The following is a 14,524-nucleotide window of genomic DNA, read 5'->3' as shown; positions in this document are numbered from 1 at the left end:
ACATATTCTCCACCATTATCAGTTCTTAGCTTAAGAATTTGATGTCCAGATTGTTTTTCAACGAATGCTTTGAAGGCCAAAAAGGTGGTAAATACTTCGCTCTTGAGTTTTAAGAAGTATACCCAAGTGCGTCTGGAGAAATCATCAATGAAAGTTAAGAAGTACTTGCAGCCAGAGAATGAAGCAACAGGAAGAGGACCACATAAATCACTGTGCACAAGCTGTAAAGGGGCTGAGGCGTGCCAAGAGGCACGTTTGTCAAAACTGTCCCGATGATGTTTTCCGAGTACACATCCGGAACAAACACCATCTTTGCAAGATACCATAGGAAGACCTGTCACCATGTTTTCTTTACATAGATGCTGAAGGGAGCGATAGTTTAAGTGACCATACCGCTCATGCCAAAGTTTGCTCACTTCATCATTATGAGCAACAAATACTGAGGGAAGATGGGATGACCCAAAGTTGTGAAACTTATACAACCTTTTGGAATCATCAGCAAGACCAGTAGCTAGAATCTGTTTAGGATCTTTTAGATCCTTGATTACAACATCATGAGGTGAAAATTCAACAATTTTACCTTCACCTGAATGAGTTATCTGATAGACAGATAGAAGGTTGCAGGATAAGTTTGGAACACATAATACATCATTGAACTGACCATTGTCTAGATGAACAGTTCCAGTCCCTACAACATTAAGAGATCTATCATCACCAACATATATATTTTTGGTGTTACAATCATTTAAAGAAGAAAACATGGCTTGGTTTTTGGCCATGTGACAAGAGGCTCCAGAATCAATGAGCCACTCATGAGAATGAGAAGAAGAAGAAGATACATTTAATGCATAACCAGACTGAGATGATTGACGATGACATGCAGAAAATGCCGTTCCGGAAGTTGAAGTTGAAGTAGGCTCCAGATGGATGTTATGTTTCTTCATTGCGGCTTCCAAGGCTTCCATTTTCTTAAAGCATTTAGATTCTAAGTGGCCATCTCGATTACAAAAGTTACAATGTCTGTCAGTCTTCTTCCATTTGTTTTTATTGGTCTTGTCATATTGCTGAAATGATCTTTCATCTTGAGGCTGAGTTGGTTTAGGACCATTCCTTTGAGGATAAGACTTCTTAGGATTCTTTGAATTTGGTTGCTGCTGGGCGGCTAACGCTTTCGAGGAAGAGTTTCCAAGATTAAGAAGACCAAGGTGTAAGAGTTTTTCTTGTTCTCTTATTAAGGAATCACAAAAGGAGTCAAAGGAAGGGGGCTTGTAGTCTTTGCCTTGACAAATGAAAGCTTCCCTGGTAGAATGGAAAGTGGAAACAAATACAGAGTAGGCTGGTCCCAACTTAGTAAGGATGGAATAAATAAGGTTACCATCTTCTTTCTTAACTTTAACACCTTCCAAGAGATATCTAAGGGTCTTGAATTTGGACAAGAAATCTTCAATGCAAGAAAAATTATTAGGATCCAAAGTAAGCAACTCATTCTCAAGTTGATGGGCTCTAATTTCATTTTTAATCCCAAAAACTTTAGCAAGTTTTTCTAATGCTTCATGAGGAGTTTCAATTTCTGCAATGTGGAATCTAAGATCAGGAGAAACAGACATTCCTATCAAACCACGTGCTTGATCTTGTCGATTTTCCCATTTTTCGGCCTTGTCTTCATCTTTGGGTTTCTTCTCTTGGTCTGTGGCTATTCTGAAGAGACCTTTACTTCTAAGTAAATCTCCCATGTAGGCTACCCATTGGAAGTAGTTAGTGCTGTCAAGAATGACTTGGCATGGACTTTCCATTTTTTGAAAAACAACTGAAGCTGAAGATGCTGAAAGTAAGTGGTCCAATGGATAGATCTCGAAAAAATAGGCGGTTTTAAAAAAAACGGCTCTGAAAAAGGCTTCCGGATGAAGAAGTTATGGCTTTTTGAAAAAAAATTGTTAACGTTGCCGGCAAAGTGCGCGAATGTGCGGGAATGAAAAAATCCGCCCCCACAAAATGGAGACTTGAACCCAAGACCTCTACTCTCTTAAAAGGTCTTTGAACCAATTGATCTATACAAAATATTTGAGAGAGAGAGAGAGAGAGAGAGAGAGAGAGAGGGGGGGGGGGGGCTCGATTTGCGTGCTTGCCTTGGGAAGACTCTTTTCCCCTACAAAACACAAAACACAAAACCCAACACGAATATCCAAAGAAAAACGAACCTTACGGCTCGAAGTTAGCTTTAGCCAAAAAACTAGAAATTTTAAAAAAAAATCTCAAAGTTAGCTTTTAGCCGAAAAACTAAATATTTTTCTCAATGTTTCTGATTTTCCGAGATCACACTAAGGTGCAGGGAAAAGAGCATACGCATGAGAAAAATCCTTTCTTTCTGTTTCTGATTTGCCCAGATCGCACAGAGTCGCAGGGCAAAGAGCATACGCAGAAATGAAAGGTATAGATCCGGAAAAAAAAAGGCTAAATAAACCGAAACCGAAATAAGCAGAGAGAAAATGACAGTAAACTGCAAAAAAAAACACTATATACCTCCCGATCTGAAAAATGACGCAGCTAGGGCTACCGGAAACCTTTTCGCGTGAAACGAAAGGGGTTCCTCACTGAAACAGATGCTCCGAACGCAACAGAGCAGTCCTCTCGGCCCGAAAGCAGTCAGAAACAGCAGATCTAGGAAACGACAGCCGCATGCAGTTCTACCGGCTTCAGATTTGGATCACCAACGGACGCGGCCCTCAAATAGCTCTGATACCATGTAGGAATTTACAGGGTAAGTTCCTCAGAAAGAATACCAAGAGGACACCGCTCACAACCAGATCTCAAATCAATACACCAGTATTTTTGACGTGGTTAAAACCCTCAGAGTGCAAGGAGGGAAACAGTCCACGGCCTGTCCCAACGTGGGTACAGACAATTTATTAATCAAAGAATGAAAATTTACATAAGCTTCTCTCATGCACGGATTACCCGAACAATGACCCTCCATGCGCTTTAAATAGAACTCATGGACCAATCGGGTGTCAAGCCACGGATCAAGTGTCGGTAATACCGAGGTGAGAGTGAACCGTCGGATCACTACATATCGTGACCGTCGGATTGTAAGTTACAAAATGTACAACGGTAAAGAAACACACTTTACCTAACTCTAACCTAACTCTATACTAGACCAAGTTGAACTTAACTATATCCTATGTGTCGGAATTATCCTAACACCTATCACCAAAGACTCATACATACATCCATCTCCCACCCAAGTGGGGATATATCAGATACCAATTGTTTATACATGACTTAAATATTACATCATCCTTCCCATGCATAGTGGGGGTACAAATTAAAACATATGACCAAAAGGGATTCATCAAATGACTACAATAAATAGAGACAAACTATTACATCAAGAGTCTTGATATGACCTTTACATGACATTTATAACAGAGACCAAACATCTAAATAAGACCATGATAGTCATCAGCAACTATCATACACAATGTATGAGCATCCAGATTAGCAACCTGTATATGTCCATTAGTGTAGAAGTCATCAACCTGTAATCAAGGTATGTCTGCATATAGATATCAACTCATCCTCTTGAACATTATCATAGCCTTCCATGAATGAATTCTGCATATGACAACAAAATCATTCACATTATATTATATGTGAAAAACACCATAGTCATCTCATCATCATCAAGATCTGTATGATCTTATATACCATCCATGTATCATTACTCGGGAACATCCCTCAACTGCATCAATCAACATATCAACCTATCATCATATAGGTAAGAACTCATCATCATCATGTCTCCAACAATGCAACTTTGAGTAATCATCCATGTATCCGGCATACTGTATGTAGCACTATGTATCTTGAGCTCAAGATCTTTTGTCAAGACTTCTTGATATCATCAACAGCAACAATCCTCATCCATGTGAATGCCAAGAACTATAGGAATCCTGCATCATAATTGTATTATATGTCGACAGCAGCATATGAGTGACTCATCATCAAGTAATGAAATTGTGTATTCAAACTTTGTACTTCTCTTTATCCTTATGAAGATCACCATGTAAGCACCATATATGCATCATCAGAGAATCAACCACAAATCTGATCTAAACAACAACTATATAACCCCAAGAATCATATGAGATTTTATCATGGAAAACTCATAACCATATCATGGAAAAAAATATCATTTAGCCAAATTAGCATCATCACCAAGGACTACTAACCATAATGCCAACAATGCATTATTAAAAGTATATGCTCCCCCTGAACCTGTGCCATCTTGTTTTACTATCAGATCTGGTCATGCATATATCAGCAAGAAGTATCAAGGCATCATCATCAACAAGTTAGGATCAAAACACTTCTAAACATCTTACAAGTATCAAGACATTTCCACACATCATCAGCAGATTGTAACCATTATCAAACAGAGCAAGTAATGGACTGAATCATATCAAACCCTTTTCATGAGCCTATCCCACTGCTTTTCTCAAACTGACATATACGCCACTGTGCACTCTCTAACTCGCGTATATACGCGACTTATCTTTATGAAACTTGCGTATGAGATTAAGAACACGGAAGTTTTACACTTTCAGCTTCCTCTGAGTCTGTTATGTCTGTACATTGTGCTGTGCCACATCTTTCTGACATACTTCCTTCTTCTTCCATATCTTCAAGTGTGATGATGTTTTCTCCTTTTGGTATGGTGCCCATACTTTGTTTCTGCATTCCTTTGCTATATGTCCAAGCATTTTACATGCATAATATTTTACATGTTTCATATTCCTTCTGTAGCAATCAACAGCTTTGTGACCAAACATATTGCAAGAAAAACAATATCCCTTAAAGGAACGTGATGATCTTTCTGTGTGATGGTCTTGAACCATTATACTTCTACATCTGGTTGCAACATCTCCAAGATTGTGACATACATAACATTCAACATTATTCATCGAAGTAAAAGATTTTCTTTGAAGAATTTATTTCCTTGGTTGTTGACCTGTCATCTCCTTGTTGAGTATTTCAGATTGAGCATTAGAGTTCCTTGTCTTATTTTGTGAACTAGATTCACCTTCAACAGATTCATGAAAACCAAGACTAGTTGTGATAGCAAGAGACCTTTGACTACTAAGAATATCATCCATGATCTTAGTACTATCTTGAAATCATAAGAGCTTATCCTTTTCTTCTAAGTTATCTTTTAGGATATTTACCTCAACCTAAAGTTGCTCTTCCTTTTCACGATACTGCTTCTTCATGTTTTCTTCAGCTTTTCTTCCTTCTTCCAACTGGTGTCTTAATTCAAGAACTTCATTTTCTTGTTTTTCAAGAGCTTGGAGTAGTTATTTATTCTGATTATTTGATTCTTCAAGATCTTCTTTTAGCGAGAGGATCGTAGCTTCAAGACTTTCATAGTAACTGGATCTTTCTCTGAGTTTCTTGATTGTTGTGCTCCTTTCATTTACTTCATTTCTTAATGATGTCACTTCATCCTGCAACTTTTGACATTGATCTTCATTTTCCTTGAATAGCTTCCTTACCTTGTTTCCTTCCTCTAATTGAGCTTTTAGTTTGGTAACTTCTTCTTTAGAGATATATTCCCTTTTGTGCAATAGATCTTGTTGATCTCTAATTTTGTTTGTAAGCCTTTTAAATTCTGCCTCTATTTGATATCTTTCATTCTCACCCATAAGAGCAAATTCAGTTGTTTCACTATCACTTTCATCATCTTCAAATGGATGAAGAAATGTATCACCAGAGGATAACAAATTCATACCTGATAGTTCTTTTGCTTGCTCCTCTTCATTCTAAAGTGCTTCTTCCACATATTCCCCAATCAATTCTCCCACTGTCATAGTTCTTCTTAGGCGCTTTCTTCTTAAGCTTCTTTCCCATTGTTCTACGGATTTCCTTCAAGCGATCAAGCGTCTTCCAAAGGACCTGCTCTAATACCAATTGTTGGAAATAATACTGAGAGGGGGGGGGGGGGGGGGGTGAATCAGTATTATCAAATCAATATAACTTTTTCATTTCCATATTCAGATTCATATACGCTACTTCAGTTAAGGCAAACCGCGTGTATACGCAACTGTGTTTAATGCAACAAGCGTATATCTAGTAAACTTATGATTCAGTTAGTTGATCCTTAATGAGTGCATCAGAACATTATTAACCATATGAACAGTAAACAGAACAGATCATCACACACAAGAAGCACACATGAACACCATGATGTAAGGTGGAAACCCAATGTGGGCGAAAACCACCTACTGCAAGTCGTCTCTATCTTTCTTTAATAAGAAACTTCTTTTTACAATATTTCTATATTGGTGGAGTCTTATACCAATAGACAGGCTTCTACCTACAGAAGGCTACAACCATCTCTCGTTTTCCAGCTTCTCCTGGAAGGGAGCTGCAACCCCCTTAGCTCTTGTACTAGCCGATCCTTTTACTAGTACGTAGGTGCCATCCTACTGAATGCTCCAACCATCACTCGTTTTCCAGCTGCTACTGGAAGGGAGCTACCACCCCCTTAGCTCTTGTACTCGCTAATGTACTAGTACATAGGTGCCAACCTACAGAAGGCTACAACCTTCTCTTTCTTCCTCCAGGTACCACGTTTCATAAATTTTCAGACTGGATACTCATGGAACACAACGTCATAATCTGAAGGCCATGTTTCATCCAATTTTCATACTGGACCCATCAATATCATTGAAGCACACAATCAATCAACACTAGTATCATCATTCTCTAAATCACCCAATACTGAATCACTGAAACCCAGTCAACAAACTGCAATCACCAAAACACAAAGCAGAACACAGAACTCTGCAACAATGTTCAGATCTAACTGTATCATCAAAAATCATGCATCAGAGTGCATACGCTACTTGGAAGAGCCGAACCAGCGTGTATACGCAACTTCACCAAAGCGAACCAGCGTATATGTCATTAATTACTTACTTATGTCTTCGCTGCACTTCCTGACTTCAGACATAACCAGATCATTACATATACAAGGATAATATGTATGTTAGCAACCAGATCTAGTCCATCAGATCACATAAAGATAAGTCATTATGATCCTGATCCATTATAGATGTCATCCATCCACACTGAAGCTAAACATAATCAACCAATCTGAATATGCAGAATACTGACACCAGTAAACAGTCACCAAAACTCAGACTTTGCATCAACTACCAGAACCACCTGTAACTTCAAATATCATAGTGTATATGGTATACGCTACTTAGATGTATATAACCTGCGTATGTACGCGCTTTTGTCAAAGTCAACCAGCGTATACATCTGTAAATATTCATTCATGAGTTGCAGCTATTTCAAACTTAAGTTATACCCAGATCAGAACATTACATGCGTCAGTATACAGATCTAGAATAAACATGATCAAACCGTATAGAGATGATTCATTCCACGCCATTAGATCCCGATCTATCCTTAGATCTTGTTCTCCATCAACCGCTGAGATTCCTCCTTAGCTCAGATCAAGCAAAGCATCATGAACCCATAACCTGCATACTAGATCTCATACTTCATCAGATATTCAAGACTTTCTTCATTGCCTTTGCCTAATGATCTTCTTCTCCTTTTATAGTCTTAGGCCTTACTCAATACCATGGTCCAAAACCATTTAGAACCAATACTAGGGACCCAATACCTAGGTTCAATACTTTGGACGCAATACCAAGGTCCAAAACCATAGGTCTAAATACCACGGACCCAAAAATTAACTTTCCCACATGTACGCACTTTTCCGTGCATGAAAGTGCGTGCATACGCATACGCGACTTTTGATCCGCAATCTCGTGTGTATACGCGCCTTTGTATATAGTGAACCTGCGTGTATACACTACTTGGTATATAGCGAACCTGCGTATATACGCGACATGGTATATAGTGAACCTGCGTGTGTACACGACTTGGTATATAGTGACCCTGCGTATATACTTTTCTTTTTTCATTCTTTGTAGTCTCATCATCAATTCTTTGCTACTGACCTGCTGCACTATGATCTGTCATCTGTGTGAGTTGCCATCAAGGACAACACTTGTATCATAATGCCAACAATGGTCTTAGTACTCATCAATTGAAGATTTAGAAGAAGAATTTTGATCGGGTTTTCCTCTCAAGAGGTGAGAGGTTTTGGCCCTAGCTGACAAGCCTAGATACCATGTCACTTGTCTTTTATTATTGGTAATTGTCTTGATGAAAAGAACACAATAATAACATAACGAAAAAAAGATCATAAGCTAGGAAGTAAAAGTATATCACAAGCAATTATCAAGCAGAGAAATTTTTAACTATCCATGCCTAGATTTCTCAACACTCTTTCATCTAGAGGGAAAGTTGTTAGATTTCCTCGCAAGAGGGGCAGAGGAAATTAGTAGTTACTTGCTTCATTTCATTGTATATCACTCATGATATACATTATTATATTTTTTGTTGATATTTTGAGGTTGAGTCAAGACTTAAGATTCAGGACATGATTCATTGTTATGTGTGATCATGTGATGTAGTACTAGACATATTACACATCTTATATATTAGTTCTCTTTTCATATTTATGTGTCAATGCATTTATTTTATGTTGTGGATGCTTTAGATACTAAAAATTTGAAAAAAAAAATGAAATTTTTTGTATTTTTTTTTAATTTTGCCGATTTTTTGCTGATTTTTACCGATTTTTTCCGATTGCAGACCCTTGCCAATTTAATCCCGATCACGATTATCGCAACATTGGCTAAAATATTTATTCATATATTATTTTTATTTTTATTTAATTTTTGAGAGTCATACATTAATTGTCTAGTTTTTTATCTTCTTGTTAAAATTTATTGACCTACATTGCGCTATTCTGTTATTTACCTATATTGCATTATAATATTGACCTACCTTGCTTTAGATATCCTTGTTTTTTAAAATTTAAGAATTCTTAATGTTATTAGATCTTTTATTTTTTTCGTTTTGGTTTCACATAGTAAATCATTTTACGGTTTAAGAAACATAGATTAATCAACAAGGTAGGTACTCACTTCTTAGCTAATTTTATGTCTTTAGCTAAGTTGCAGGAAACGTGGGCAGGGGGTCCGTTTCCCCAGGGGAAACGAAACGAAACTCGTTTCCCCGTACCGTACGGCCTGGAAACGCGTTTCCGGCCGTACGGCCACGTTTCCCGAAACGGAAACTTGGCCGTACGGCCGGAAACGCGTTTCCAGGCCATATGTGCCACGTTTCCCCCAAAAAAACACTTGTTTTTTAATTTTTTTTTTTTTTTAATTTTTTTAGGGTTTCCAGGTAGGGTTTCCAGGTAGGTAATAATAATTTTTAAATATTTTTAATATATATATATATATATATATATTATTATATATATTCGCGTTTCCCCGTTTCCAAAATTTGGGGAGGTCGCGTTTCGTTTCGCTTCCCCGTTTCGTTTCGCTTCCGCGTTTCCCCGTTTCGTGCAACTTAGGTCTTTAGCTTATGAGATATCAATATTTCTCTCTCTCTCTATCGTCTTGAGCATAGATCATGTGTCACGACTCTGAGACATTGACTTGAACTACTCTCACAAAGTGAATTCAAAACCTATCTACAATAATACAATGAAACCTTTACCCCAATTGCCTAAATTAATTATATCTTCCTTGCCCTCGCCCTCATAGCATCATATTAATGGGAGTTCCATCAAATGGATGCCAAATTCACTTCCTTGCATGGGGATTTGCAAGAAGAATTTTATATGGAATGCCCTCCTATTTTATTTTAAAGTGACCCAAATCTTCTCTATCACTTCAAGAAATCTCTCTATGACCTCAAACAAGCTCCTCAAGCTTGGTATAAAAAATTGGACCACTTCATTCTTGACTCTAGCTTTTCGAGATGCCACTTTAACCCTAATGTCTATACCAAGTAAGTAGGTGACCATCTTCTCATATCTGTACTTTATGTTGATGAACATATACTCACTCATGGTGACCCCAAGCTTCCAAGCCATTTGAAATCAATCCCTAAAAAACAATTAGACACAACAGAGTTAGAACAATTGCAATATATTGTTCACATCCAAGTCTTTCAAACCAAGGAAGACAATTCTCTTTCCTAATCTAATGTGCATTTTACCTACATCACTATCATATGAACGATTGTAAACCAACCCCATCCCCCTTCCAAATTGTGTTAAACTTTCAGCCACCTACACCTCACTCAAAGCAGACACCACTTTCTCCCAACAATTAGTTGACATCCTTTTGTATTTAACCCATACTTTCCCTAACCTTTCCTTTGTTGTTAATCCCATTGCCTAATACATAAGAGAACCCCATGAAATCCATTGGAAACCATTAAGGAGGATACTCAGATATATTCGAGGTAAAGTGCAGTTTGGTATACGATACAATAGGGGGATCTCCTACAATGGTTGGTTTTACATATTTCCACTATGCTGGTGACCTAAGGATCAGAAACGATGGCAGGTTATGTTTTCAAACTTGGTTCAAGAATTAACACTTGGGTTTGCAAGAATCAAAACACCCTTTCTCTTCCTTCATCAGACAGAGTATTGAATAGCAATTTGTGCAACATCTAACCACACTCTAGTGCAACAATTAAAGTACCATTTAGTGCACAAAGGAGCCAATTAGGTATCAATGTAACAAACACATTGAGTTACACATGCACACTTGTATTGGAAGCTTTTCCCAATTCACTCCCTTGAAGTACCTTATTGTCCTACAGAAGATCAAGTTGCTGGCATTTTCAAGAAGCCCCTCACAGAAGCCAAATCCTTAAAAGCTTTGGTCTATGTTAGGAGTTCGAGAAGTTGACATTAAAGGGGGGATAAGCTCTAACGCCTCCTTCCTTCTCCTATTGTCAATTTGTAAATCCTTTGATCCCATCCCTAAGGAGGGATGTTAGGATTTTACACAATAGGAGCTAGGTTAAGTTCAACTTGGTCTGCTGTGTTTTTAGGTTAGACTATGTTTTTTGTGTTTCTTTAGTGTGCCTTTGTGCTTTATTAATTTGATGGTCACAAACATGTCCCACACAAGAGTGATCCGACAATTCAAACATCCCCTCAATATTAACAATACTTGATACATGGCTTAACACCCAATTGGTCCATGATCACTATTTAGAGAGCATAAAAGGACATTTTTTGATGATCAAAGTAAGAGATGTTCATGTAAAATATTTTTTGCATTAATTAATTGCCAAGTGTAGTGGACAGCTATATGAAATTAAAAATTAAACACTAACAATTGATTATCAGGGGTGTGGGCTGGTAAACTTCCACCATCCCTCTTTGAGGGTTTTAAACACATGAATCATAGTGTCCTAATCATTGAATTCTGTGTGATATTTTCATCTTAAGGTGTTCAAACATCAACCTGTGTGAATATACCATATACTATATTTTTCAAACAATCAGAAACTATATAAATCCATGAAGATGAGTGCACTATTAATGGCTTTTAACAATTTTTATAGTTTCAAAACAATATATATAAGTTGTGTTGAAAGAGATAGGGGAATGGAATCAGATACAAACAACTTTCAAAAATCCCTGATATGATATAGTGGGAAAGAACAAACATACATAAAGATGAAAAAAAAATTATGAGACAAAATATTCAGATTGCCATTTGGCATTCATCAATTAGATTTATAAGCCTAAAATAGATCATCATCACTAGTATCTAGTCTTATTAATCATATTATATAAACTCAAAGTTGTACAATGTAAACATTTAAAAAGCAACATACACTAATTTCAAACAACTTAATTTTGAATAAATGAAAATATAATATCCACAAGCATGACAACAGAGGCAGCCAACTTATTCACAAATGAATTTTTGCCATTTGTATATGTAAAAGCAGTTCCATTACCGTTCTCCTAACACTTCCTAGTGTTGATCACAATGGGCTGTAATTTTCTTTCATGGCTTGTCTTGATAATCCTCAAAATCTTCTAATACACAGGTGGATAAGTTGTCTAAAGAGCTTTGCTCTTACAGGAGGGCACCTTAACTGAACATAAATCCAGAAGAGGTACTCTCCTATCAGTTTCAGAAAGAACATTGTATTATTGTTTCTTCGGACAACAGTTCACTGTTTTTTCTAGAGGCCTTTCAGAACCTTTGTAAGTATACTGTAAGATCATTTAAATATCAAAGGGTAACAAAGATGATCTTGATGTCTTGGATGGTTTAGTTGCCTATAGGACACTACAGGATGACTGTAGTCCATAAGACATTACAGGATAATTGTAATATGTAGTCTTAGTCTTGTTTGTTTGAGGTAGACACCACAGAGAGCACTGGACAGGATTTGAGTCCATAGAGGACAGACATATTGAAAATACAGACTTTTGCTTTGGAGAAAAAGATCCTCGAAATCTTCACGACCTCGAGCCACATGCCGTCTTCCCACCCCTGCCAGTCAGTCAGTCTGGGCCATATCCTTTAAATCTTTCCACAAAGCTGCACATTGTTGGGTAGCTTTTGTCAAGACAATTCTTTGGAAGGCAGTTCCAGCAGATTGATATCCTTGGAACAGACAAGCTTGTACTACAGCCTACAACCACTGAGGTTGAACTTGTTCTTAGTGAAGCATTTTCAGTATGCTGACTGATCATATCACATTGGTGTTCTTTGAGAAACTATCACTCTCAAAATATGTCCAGTAATTAGTCTCGATTTTCAAACCACTACGAATGGCTGCACTTGGTTCCTTCAAGACATCAAATTCCTGGGATCAGTTTCCCTACAATTGTAGCTACTGTTCACATGCAGTAAATTCATCAAAACCCCTGGAAGCTCTTTCCCTTTAGACAAGCAAAGGTCTCCTCCTGCTATAGACATAGCTCCCGTTTTATCAACTAATGATCCTAAAAAGTTCTGCAGGTAAGCTGATCATTCTCAGAACAATTATGTCATGCATGAGAGATCTTGAGCAACTAGCCATACAACATGTCTACATAGATCCAGTAATTAGTAAACTTACAGGCCCTTGAAAGGATGCACTCCTATTCTATCAGGTACAGGTAATGAATGTACTGAAGGTATTTTAGATGTCTTTTTTCCATCTAAACAAATGCACTTTAAAGGCCCAAAACTCACGTTTCCGCAGGCAAAATCACAAAAACAGGGATATGTTTCATCTGGATGCTGAAATGTGGGTTTGGCATATCCAGGTTAAGAAACAAATTTTGTTTCTCTGGAAACAGCTGAGAAACACTTCAAAGCCATTTCAGGGTCATATCCCCTCCGTTTCAATATCCAAAATGGGCACCGTCATCTCAGGGTACCTCCATAGGTACTTTCAGTAACTTACCAATATATAGTATATAACTTAGCCCATTATAAATCTTATGTGTGCATATGCTAGGACATATCTTAGCTCAAAACTTCTTAGGAGACCTCCATAGGTATTTACAGTAATTTAGCAATAGATTAGCCTATTATAAATCTTATGTACATGGTATACATATGCTAGAAGTTAGAACATATATTAGCTCAAAAGTTGTATTTTTCAAATATTAACCTTTTATTCATAGTAAACTGTAAATTGACATTTTTATGGGCCGCAGATTTAGCATCAGCACTGAACTATATTAAACTAAGTATTCTACATTTTTTTTAAATCTTATAATATGATAAAAAGATTTAATTTTCCAACATAATTAAAGTTATACAACTATTTCATATCAAGAGAAAGCAGAAGATTCAGTCAGCTGCATGATCAGTGAGAAAGTATACCAACCATGAGGAGGTTCTTCAGCAATGATTATATCTGTATCAATGTTGGCATGAATTATATGTCCATCTGTACTCCGCCTAACCGTCCCCTTTATGCCCATCAAGCAGTGCTCCTGCAGTATATCATTAACCAACAGGGCCAACAGTATGAAGAACAATTTTAAAATGACTTAATATATCAAAGAGAATAGCACTCACTGGGAAAACCATTTGTTTCAACTGAATGAATAATGGTATTCTCTGGAATAGATAACATTTCTAATTTAAACAACCTGACAATCCCAAGAGAACAGCACTCACTGATAAAACAATTTGCTTCAACTGAATGAATATTGCCATTCTCTGTAGTAAATTATATTTCTTATAAACAACAAGATAATACAAAGTTTAAAGTTAGTTACCTTTGAATGCTGAAATAATGTGTGAGAATCATGACGCAAGCCTGGTGATGGGTTTGCCTTATTTGTCTTCACCCAGCAAATATCTTCACACCTCCGAAATCCCCACTAAAATAAATACCAAGACTTATCAAATAACACTTCCAAATAAAGTTAATGCATAAATATAAGATAACAGATGTCTCTGAAGATGACATAAGGTATAAAGGGATATGTTGCATTAAGAATCATTGCATTCATAGCATATGTAGAATTAAATCAAGATAAACAGATTGTCAAAAAAGTTTTAGCTCCAATGTTCCTATAATATGGTCAGATATAGTTTGTATC

General features: G+C 37.0%; 1 protein-coding gene across 1 annotated transcript in view; it reads right to left on the bottom strand.

Annotated features, from left to right (window-relative positions):
- Nucleotides 1-14,524, bottom strand: part of EMB1691 (Methyltransferase MT-A70 family protein) — a 165,798-nt gene that overhangs the window by 100,106 nt on the left and 51,168 nt on the right. The window contains exons 3-4 of the mRNA XM_089383798.1: nucleotides 14,198-14,302; nucleotides 13,801-13,909 (exon numbers count right to left, since the gene is read on the bottom strand). Coding sequence (XP_089239924.1) covers nucleotides 13,801-13,909; nucleotides 14,198-14,302 — 214 coding nt within the window. The remainder of the gene's footprint in view (nucleotides 1-13,800; nucleotides 13,910-14,197; nucleotides 14,303-14,524) is intronic.

Source organism: Pinus tabuliformis, chromosome Q (genome assembly GCF_031772625.1).
Source record: "Pinus tabuliformis cultivar Carrire ecotype Pingquan chromosome Q, CPIR1, whole genome shotgun sequence".
In the NCBI taxonomy this organism is placed as follows: Eukaryota; Viridiplantae; Streptophyta; class Pinopsida; order Pinales; family Pinaceae; genus Pinus; species Pinus tabuliformis.
The sequence above is the reverse complement of the archived record's forward strand: the minus strand, read 5'-3'. Positions and strand labels throughout refer to the sequence as shown.